The sequence below is a fragment of the Bombyx mori genome, chromosome 16, assembly GCF_030269925.1.
Source record: "Bombyx mori chromosome 16, ASM3026992v2".
NCBI classification, from domain to species: Eukaryota; Metazoa; Arthropoda; class Insecta; order Lepidoptera; family Bombycidae; genus Bombyx; species Bombyx mori.
The window spans coordinates 11,595,106-11,606,058 of record NC_085122.1 but is presented as its reverse complement, the minus strand read 5'-3'; the positions used below and the strand labels follow the sequence as shown (position 1 = coordinate 11,606,058).

The 10,953-nt window shown below is 38.5% G+C and overlaps 1 protein-coding gene across 1 annotated transcript; it reads left to right on the top strand.

Annotated features, from left to right (window-relative positions):
- The first annotated feature begins 235 nt into the window (after positions 1-235).
- On the top strand, positions 236-9,023 carry LOC101745023 (protein D2). Its single transcript, XM_004922692.5, has 4 exons — positions 236-516; positions 4,579-4,702; positions 4,978-5,191; positions 8,473-9,023. The coding sequence occupies exons 1-4, from the start codon at positions 358-360 to the stop codon at positions 8,603-8,605; spliced, it is 630 nt and encodes a 209-aa protein (XP_004922749.1). The 5' UTR covers positions 236-357; the 3' UTR covers positions 8,606-9,023.
- The last annotated feature ends 1,930 nt before the right edge of the window (positions 9,024-10,953 follow it).

The following is a 10,953-nucleotide window of genomic DNA, read 5'->3' as shown; positions in this document are numbered from 1 at the left end:
TTAACAAACAACTTCCACGACGAACGAATAATAATATCCTGTAATAAAAATGTAACTTGCAAAATTAAAATTTCGATTAATTCTCGGTGTGAGAGGACGCAATGCGAATCCCAATACGTTCTCCTAAAAGTGGCCATTTAGGTTGTGAAATTCATAACTCTGGCCGTTAAATTCGTTCTACCGGATAGGGTCGATAAAAGAAAAAAAATATGCACACTTTTGTCTTCACTTATCCTATAGAAAAAGGCATTACTTTTATATAACCATCAACCATAATTCATTTCGATAGACAGTCGCTCACTGATCTTCGATCTGATCGCACGTAATTCACACTTTCTCGTTTTTGAACGTCAAGAAATGGGTGCGTTAATCAGATGTGCGATTGTTTTGTTAACAGTCGCCACTATAGTCGATTTTAGGGTCTTGACCAGAGCGATGTCTACCGTAGCGAGGTCCTTCGAGGCCAGCCAAGTGGTGCCTGATGTTATACCAAAAGCGCCGGCCGCTTTGTTGCAGGTGAGTGAAGTCTTTAAAATATACAGGCTGAATTTTTTTCTCTACCTATTCTGATAGCCTTGAGAGGCTATTTCAGCTTCACCCTAACGTGTAGGTGAGCTCACGGGGCTCAAACCGGAGTGTTGCTAGCACTGGCCCTAGCAAGAGCAGTGCTTCGCAGAATCTACCACCGGATCGGAGGCGCGACCCACTGAGAAGATACGGCGAGAAACTCAGTGAACTGACACCGGCTGAAATATCTAGAATAAGGTTTGAGAACTAGTTAAACTAATGTCTACAATTAATTTAATTCCCAAATTTCTTTTCAATCCCAATAGTATTGAAGCATGCTAACGGACTACTGAAAACCACAATTTTTGTGTGTTTAAGTTCGTCTAGAACAGCCTTTCCCAAAGTGGGCGATAATGCCCCCCCGAGGGCGCTGCAGGCCTAAAGGGGGGCGGTAGGAGACCCAGAAAAAAAATAGGGGTGTCGTGTAGTTAGTGGCTTGGAAGGCGATTTGTAATTTAATCTAGGAGGACTCTTAGACACCGACTGAGCTCTCGCTGTTATGGATTTTTAATACGTGAAAAAATGGGGGCGCTAAAAAATAATTTATTCTTAAAGTGGGCAGTAGACAAAATAAGTTTGGGAAGCCCTGGTCTAGAACAAGGATTGTCTAGAAGAGATAGTCCTTACGTTCGCGAGTTGTACCACTTTCATTTGTCTAAACATTATGATGTTTTAATAAAGATTCATCCTCTACCTAAAATTTCATTGGTATTCGGCTATATAAAATGTTCTCGCGAATATTTACGAGCACCTAGTTCCTTGCTTGAAGGAGTACTGTATGCTTAGTGCGAGTTTTTTAACATTCTCGATAGCGTAAAAGTTAGCTCAATTTTGCACAGAATAGATAAATTTTGTATGCAGTTAGAACAGCGCCCCTAGCGGCAAACGTAGGCAAACGATCCCATTCCATACAAATATGAGCTAACTTTTACGCTATCGAGAACGTTAAAAAACTCTCACTAACCACACTGGTGGCCCGGAGTCCTCTCTAGTTTCATCAGGACAGTTCGCGAACACGAGCTCAGCCAGGAGGAGTGGGATTATGTAACAAACCTAGTCGCTTATTGATTCGGTAATACATAGTTAAAAAAACAGCGTTAAGATACATAATAAAAGGGATGCGTGATCACGCCAGCTATTAGTAGGTCGATCGTGAAGTAAAATGTCTGTCGTGACATCGATTGCATTTATGTACCTGCTGTTAAATTTAATGTTACAACGATAAAATACGTTGCATCATACTTAATTGTTGACAGTTTTTCTTTTTCATTTGGCCAAGGGTTCTTTCTCATTGGGCGGATCCTATTTGCTGATTCGATGAAACGGAAATTGACATATTCTTTTTTATATATATTATTCTATTGCATAGACGGACGAGCGAACCAACGGCCCTTCTAGTGTAAAGTGGATATCGAAGCCCATACACATTAAATACCTTTAATATAGGGTCTCCTTTAATGAACCATGTTTATCTATATAGTGTTTATATTAATGTCTCAATCAGTCGTCGTGGCCTAAAGGATAAGACGTCCGGTGCATTCGTGTTGAGCGATGCACCGGTGTTCGAATCTCAGGCGGGTACCAATTTTTCTAATGAAATACGTACTCAACAAATGTTCACGGTTGACTTCCACGGTGAAGGAATAACACCGTGTAATAAAAATCAAACCCGCTAAATTATAATTTGCGTAATTACTGGTGGTTGGACCTCTTGTGAGTCCGCACGGGTAGGTACCACCGTCCTGTCTATTTCTGCCGTGAGCAGTAATGCGTTTCGGTTTGAAGGGCGGGGCAGCCGTTGTAACTATACTGAAACCTTAGAACTTATATCTGAAGGTGGGTGGCGCATTTACGTTGTCTATGGGCTCCAGTAACCACTTAACACCAGGTGGCTGTGAGCTCGTCTACCCATATAACAAAAACAAAAAAAAACCTACAATTTTTCATAATCATGCTTATATGTATATTGCAATTTATTTAAAATACTTATATATACATTTTGATGCAAATCCGGCCTATCCAGTTTCACCCATAGATAACAGATGGCTTGGTAATCTTTATTTTTGCGCGTATTGTTTTTTTGCCTAATCAAATTCAAATTCATGAAAACTTAAACCTCCATTGCTCCATAATAACTATGGTAAGCTTAGGCCACTTTATATCAAATTAAAACAAAATTATGTATCTTCTTTGAATTAATAGACTTTTAAGTTATCCGTAAGTTGTAAAACGTTCAATTAAAAAGTCCAAAAAAGTTAACTACCTACCTCATAAAAACAATCGAGCTATAAAAACTGTGTTTTAACCGGTTTTCTCATCGTTTTTGCAAAAGAAAATCAAGTTTTTTTCTTATCTTTCAAAATGTGTTTCCTTTAATTACTCAGGAACAGAAAACGGCCATAAACTATGACAACGGAAACGATATCAACCCTCAATAAAAAGTCAAAGACTGATAACTTTTTTTGTTTAGTAGCAGCCACTGGTGTAGAATAACAGACTTTATCAACGTTTGATCGAGCCAAATCTGCGAGCCCATAAAAATATCGTATGGATGATTGGTGCAAATGCGAATATTTTGAGAAACATTCCATATATACAACCCACTGAGTTTCTCGCGCAATCCTCTCAATGGGTTACAATTTCGATCCGGTGAAAGATTCTGCGAAGCACTGCCTAGGCATTCCCGATCTTGCGGACAGAATGGAAAGCAGTCGACGTCGCCCAAAACACGTCATTTCGGATCCTCCCGGTGCTTTTCCAGAAGAAATTCTGCGAAGCACGTCTCTTGCTAGGGTTCGTATTAGCAACGTCGTCAGGTTTGAGTCCCGTGAGCTCACCTACTAGTTAAGGTTACGCTGAAATAGACTTTCAAGGCTATCAGCTTAGGTAGAAAAACAAAAAACTGCCCAGGTCTGCGTTAGCAAACTTTCAGTTGGGCCCCGTGAGCTTACATACCAGCTAGAGAGTAACTGGAATTGCCCCTTAGGCTACCAGTGAATAGGGAGGGAAAAAAAGGGAAAGACGACTACTACGAAGAAAAGTATTTTACGCTGAACGGGTAATCTCGCTAGGTAGACAGAGGTTCAAAAGGCTTTCTTTTTTATTTTTATTGCTTAGATGGATGGACGAGCTCACAGCCCACCTGGTGTTAAGTGGTTACTGGAGCCCATAGATATCTACAACGTAAATGCGCCACCCACCTCGAGATATAAGTTCTAAGGTCTCAGTATAGTTACAACGGCTACCCCACCCTTCGAACCGAAACGCATTACTGCTTCACGGCGGAAATAGGCGGGGCGGTGTTACCTACCTGTGCGGACTCCCAAGAGGTGCTACCACCAGTGAACTGATGTTCTGAACATAAATATTTATGCAAGCTGATCTAGAAATTCGATTTCGAAGCGATTAAGATTCACTTTTATGATTATTACCGGCTACAGAACTTCAAATACCATGAAATTTCCTGTTTCATAAGGGCGGCAATTTCATGCCTTTGAAGATAAATCAGCTGCACTAATTGTTAAATGCTTAAATTTTAGGGCATAATATCTGCCACAAAGAATAAATGTAGCAGTCCAATCTATTATTGATTATTAGAATTATATTAATATTAGAGGCAAGCGGGTACCATTTTTCTAATGAAATAAAATAAAACCTACGTACTTAACAAATGTTCACGATTGACTTCCACGGTGAAGGAATAACATCGTGTATAAAAATCAAACCCGCAAAATTATAATTTGCGTAATTACTAGTGGTTGGACCTCTTGTGATTCTGCACGGGTAGGTACCACCGCCCTGCCTATTTCTCCCGTGAAGCAGTAACGCGTTTCGGTTTGAAGGGTGGGACGGCCGTTATAACTACACTGAGACTTTAGAACTTATGTCTCAAGGTGGGTGGAGCATTTACGTTGTAGATGTCTATGAGCTCCAGTAACCACTTAACACCAGGTGGTCTGTGAGCTCGTCCACCCACCTAAGCAATAAAAAAAATCAAAAATACATTTTCAGGTGAAATACCCAAGCGGAGTTGAAGTTGAAGAAGGCAATGAGCTGACTCCAACTCAGGTGAAAGACGAGCCTTCAGTGAAATGGGACGCGGAGCCAGGGCAGTACTACACTCTGGCCATGGTCGGTAAGCAGCTTATTTACTTATACTGTTCGCAACTAAAACCCTTAGGTCAAAGGTGGTTAAATTACAAGACGTTCACTACCGTTGCCTCTCAAGAGATCACTTCCCCTATAATCTATACATAAGATCATCGATAAGCACCAATTTTCTATCATTCAGTTGAGTCTTCAATTTCTTGAGATGGACAGCGTCATTCACGCATTCACATCTATTTAGCATCGCCAGTTCATTCATAAAGAAAGATGAATAGTTGAGACGAACATCGTCCCCCTGAACAGACCCTGACGTGCCGTCCCGTAAGCTGCCCATAAATCGTGAATTGCAACACTGGCTGGTTGGCAACATCCAGGGCAATGAGGTATGCTCCGGCGAAACTCTGTCCCAATACCTGGGCGCCGCACCTCCGATAGCGACTGGCCTGCACAGATACGTGTTCCTCTTGTACAAACAACCATCGAAGCTCACATTTGACGAGCCGAGACTCCCTAACATGTAAGTTTTAAACTATTTGTAAAGAAGCACATTGACTTTTCAATACAACCTCATCTACTTTTTATTCCCTACTAGCGACCCGCCCAAGTTTCGCTTCGGAAACTGTAATTTATTATTTATTTCTCCACTATTTAATGGATGTTATTATGCACTAGACTAGACGATGTTTTTTAGAAGTTATATTTAAATACGAATTACATATTGATAAAATGATGAAATATTCCAAGATCGTTTAGGCATTTTTAAGAGAACACGTGAGTTCTTCTTCTTCTTCTGTTTGATTTTGGCTCGCGCGGCTTGCGCATTTGCCACAGAGCTAAATAAAAGGTTGGAAAACTACGTAATCAAAAAAAAACTTAATCGGATTCGCAAGGGAAAGATTAGGAAAGTTAGAGAATATATGAAAATACATATATAAATAAGATTAAATTAACGTATGTACATACATCATTAGATAATATAAATAAAGACAATAAACTGTACCTATACATTAGGAGAATTCATAGATAAAAGACACTTAATGGAAGTAGGAAAGGGAATACGTAATGAAATCAAATTGAAATAGAAAGAAGAGCAATCATTTAGAGAGCAAGAAAAGAAAATGTGATTAACGTCACAGACTTCAGCACCGCAATCACAGGCCGGACTATCAACAATTTTGAATTTAAAAAGATGGGCTGGAGTCTTCGATCATCAATAGTAACTATTGTACTAAGTTTACTATTGTTGATCGAAGGCTGGAGTGGAAACATGTCCCAATCGCATGCGAATGAGACATCTTACACGTTTAGCGAAATGAATTTTGAAAAACCACGGCTTTGAAGGTATTGTAGGTTGAACAGTACTATAAGATTTCCCTGACTGGCTTGATTCAGCCCAGCTACTCTGCCAACTGGAATGAAGAAAATCTTGAGACAAGTTCACCAAATCACATGTTTTTGTGTTGTCCAGCTGGAGCACTGGGTATGAATACTCCAGAGGGTCCCACAAACAAGTTCGAAAAGGAATGGTAGCGAACGAGGTGCGGACGTATTCTCGTGTGTATGCTTCGGTAGTTGCGGGTGAACTGTCGGCGCCAGTAAAGGCGCACGCACGGCTTGTCAAAAGGAAAGCCCCTCGGTCGCTACTCTTTGAATCGCGCCGGGAGCCGACAACGAGAACCCCTGATTGGTCGCGGCGCGCGATCAGACGCGGCTGCCGACGCGGCAGGCGTTAGGGTTGCTATAATGTATAATTTTTAAAAGGGAAAACATCCCCACAAGTTATAGCTTCCTTGGCCAAGGTGTCAGCTATTTCATTACCTTTAATTCCACAATGACTTGGAATCCAAGCAAAGCTGATTTTTAAATTGAGATTCATGCATTGAAAAATTATATTTCTTATTTCTAGAATTACGTGATTCGAATTACGAGATTTAAATGGGAATCTCATTATAGCCTGCAGAGCGCTCTTAGAATCAGAAAAAACAATTGTTTGGTTCAATTTAGTTAATAAAATGTATTCTACAGCTTTTAATAAACCCACACATTCACCCGTAAATACTGATGTTTCTTTAGGGAACTTCACTTTTTGAACAATCTTGTATTGGGGATGATATACACCGATACCAACACAATTGTTTTTTTATTTTAGATGCATCGGTGAAAATAGAATGATATCCTTGCCAGTTTTCGTTCACAAGGGATTTGAATTCAGAATTGGATTGATGACGATTTGAACTAAGAAAATTTAAATTAACATTCGGATTCAAAATTAAAGAGTCATAACTAAAACAAAATAGAGGAAGATAATTAGAACAGTGGGTAGGAGACTCTAATGATAAGAATTTTCTATAGCTTACTACAAGAAGGGGAGGCTGCTTATGTTTCCAAAATGGAGATGTGTTTATATGTTCACAAAGATAATTCAACTTTGATCTCAATGGGTGATTAGAAAATTGAAATGAACGGAATAGATAGGTATCTATCCGATAAATATTGTCTGCGTAAATACAGAGGCGGGTCATTACATTCTACTTGTAAATAATTTATGGGGTGAAAAACGTGAGTTAAAAAGACACAAATAACATAAATAAACAATTCATTTTCTTGGTCTAACCTCAAACTAAGCACTCATTGACTTCCCGGTCGGCGGTGTATCGCGTTCCGACCTAGGCTGGTTCTGGCCCAGCGGGGTATCCCGGAACACCAGCGGCATCGCCCGGGCGGCCTGGTAGGGCCGCCGTACCGCGGAGACCGACGTCGTTGGTCGTCGACTATCGCCTCGACGACCCGTCGGTCGGGCGTCCTCGGTGTGGCGCCGCGTGTCTGGTTGTAGTGTTGACCGCGGGAACCCCCCTGCTCTGACCGGGTTCTGACCCCGGACGGAGATCGGACGTCGAGTGTAAGAGTGCAGGGGAGTCGTTTAGTGGGTGGGCCCTAAAATCCTTGGGCCCGCGATCTGCTCTCAACACCTGCAGATCGTTGAGTCTCACATACCCCGCGCGCCCCTTATGCGCGGGGACCTCGTAGGAGGTTCGGGTCTGGCCCGGAAAATAAAAAACCATTCATTGGCTTGGCTTGGCAGGTGGCTTAGAACGGCATCTGCTGAAATAACTTTAGTGAAAAATAGTATTACTATTCGCCAATAGATATCGGGAAGAGTCATGAAGTTGATTATCGATAAAGTTGATTATTGAAAACACGAATAAAACAACATTTTCTGAAAATAAATCGTAGCTAGATTAATATTTTTTTTGTTTCTAATTTTTTATTATTATTAATAGTATTGTTAAATCTCTATTGATATATTAATGTGATGCATGCTGTGATTGCCTCTAATTAGAGTTGCAGTTATCAATTGCTCTATACATATCAATGTTATTTTATGTCTTACTGTAAACCCTGTCGGTAATCCTTAAATAAATAAATATATAATATACCTCAACAGTAGCAATGATACGCTTGCAGTTTCTATTTGTAAGATATTTTTATGAGTAAAAATTACCATTCGACTTCTGCCGGATTTACTAGTTTTGAAGGGCGGGTTAGACGTGATACAATGTAATTTGACCTCACGTTTCAAGGTGATTAGCAGAATTCATTTTCAGATATCAGTGGGAAATTAAAAAGAAGTCATTGTCTTAATACTTGTCTTACTTATCTTGTCATTGTCTTATCTCTTGTTGTCTGTCTCTTCTATTAAGCTAAAATTTGTTACCAACAAAAAAATATATACTAAAAATTAATCTCAACATCCTAGCGATGATGATATGACGAGAAGTAATCAAAATAATTCCACAGTTCGACCGTCAAACGAATCAATTTCAAAATTGCCGAGTTCGCCATGAAGTACAACCTAGGGGTTCCGATTGCGGGCAACTTCTTCGTGGCCCAGTTTGACGTCCCTATTCTGAACAACCAACTCGGTGTTTAAATACGCATTTTCACGATTATCTGTGTCGATACGATACGACAAGGATTCTCACTTTATTTTCAAAGATTCAATTGATCAAGGGAACATAATAAATACCTACTGTATACTTTTTTATATCTCATATGTTATAGTTAAAATTGCTACAAATAACTTCTTAAAAATCTGGATATTATTATACTATATTTGGCAGTACTGTGCTCACATTACTATAACTGTTAGCTATTAAAGTATTTCTTAGATGCATGTAAATCCGTGTCGTATCGTACCATACAAAAACAATTCAGCGTCAATTTATAACTTTCGTTATAGAAATGGGAGAAAAAAATCATTGGATTCGGTGACCAGTTTTGCATTGTAATAAATTTAAACGAAATAAAAGTGTTTGGAGATTTCTAGAAATTACATGAATTCTAAAGTTTGCGTTTTGTTTTATTTGAACTCTTATTTATTGTAATAAGGTGAAAGTAATAAAGTGTAGTCTACATAGAATAATTTTAATTTTTATTGCCTGTGTATGCACACGAGCATATGGTTCACTTAATGGTAACTGGTTACCGCCACTCATGGACATCAATCAGCAATGCCAAGGGCACAGTCAAGTCGCTGCCTACCATTGAGTACTCTCCACAAGCCTGGTTTTAAGAAGGACATGTCATAGTCCTCAGATAACACCGTGGAGGGTAGCTGATTTCAAAGCCGGATGGTACGTGGCAGAAAACTATCCCTAGAAACGCACTGTCGTTGAACGCAGTTGTTCCAAGCAGTATGGATAGACTCTGCTGCAGTGGCTGAAGGTGTGACGGTGGAAAGGAGATAAATAAATGAAGGTGTAATAAGGGGTAGTGGACGTAATTCAAATGTCAAAATGTGAATTTAATCGTAAAACTTATCTCAAACTATTATATTACACGATTTTTATGGTTTATGGTAGCATACGAAGCCTTTTGCTCTGCATGTTTTAACCCAACTTCAAAAAAGGAGGAGGTTCTCAATTCGACTGTATTTTTTTTTAATGTTTGTTACCTCATAACTTTTGACTGAGTAAATCGATTTTGATGATTATTTTTTGTTAGAAAGCTGAATGCTGAGAAGCTGAATATTAAGTTCCGATTTTTTTAGTTTCTACAATATTTTACCTGACCTGTGACATGAGTGAGTCACCAATAAAGACCGGTCGTATACCTTTAGTGAAATATACCTATAGTGTATTTTATTTTATATCTCAATCAGTTTTTAGAATAGTCTTTAGATGTAGGTAAATTTTCTTTATCCTTCTTTTTTGGCATTCTCATCTGGCATTTCTTTTTTTCTTTTTCGACTTCTCCCAAGTAGGTTGAAGTTTTTCTACCTAAATATGGTAGTGGCCTTTTTAGTCGCCATAGTGTCACACAGATTTTGTAATGTTAAACCTTATACCGTACAATGGGGTAAATAGGGACAAAATCGACCTTCAGATTGAATTTTAAAATAGTTCCAATTAAATAGTCACTGCTCAACCAAAGAAATAAGTTGAGTCTTGAACGTACCTAGGTGATAAAAACCGTTACATAATTTTAATTATTCATTTTAAAGAAATAATCGGTAAAATAATGGCCGTCCCAATTTACCCAGCGTCCGGGGTAAATTGACACGGTTAAGGGTTAAATTGGGATATTTGTAAGGGTTGTCAACTCGCAGTACTGCGATATATAGGTAGGTGCCATATAATTATTTATATGGACCGAAATGATGAATACAATCCATAATTTAAGCACAATACACAACATAGTGTAAATTAAGCTGGTTTCTATTCCGAAGCGATGTGACGTGAATGATAATCAACAAAACAATGATCAAAAAAAGTATGTGCATGTTATATTTTAGAAAATTATTATTTAATTTCCTTAAAAATCACAACTCTGAAACAAATGATAAAATAGAATAAAAAATAGAAAACAAAAGGACTGGAAATGCAATAATACAATTTTATTTAATCAACATTTTCAAAATAATCTTTGAGCAAGTGTAAGATATCAGGTGAATAAGATAAAAAAACAGCTTTATCTGATTACTGCCAATAATAACAAAAATAAAACTTTCCAAGCTAAATAACTAAACTCAATTAATTCACTCACTCATAATTGGATATCTCGGATTTTTAATTAATGTTACATTTAAAATCTGAGGCCTGTTTTTATTTGTGTGTGCGTTTTGAATGTTAACAAAATCATGATTCGACGCGTGAATAGTTTCTGAAATAACAAAAGTTTTGATTCGTTTGAGTTCTTTTAACTTTTAATTTTTTTTATTGCTATAAAGAACATACGACCGGGCAGATATTACAAGGTAAATGTCGCGAAAAAAAGTAA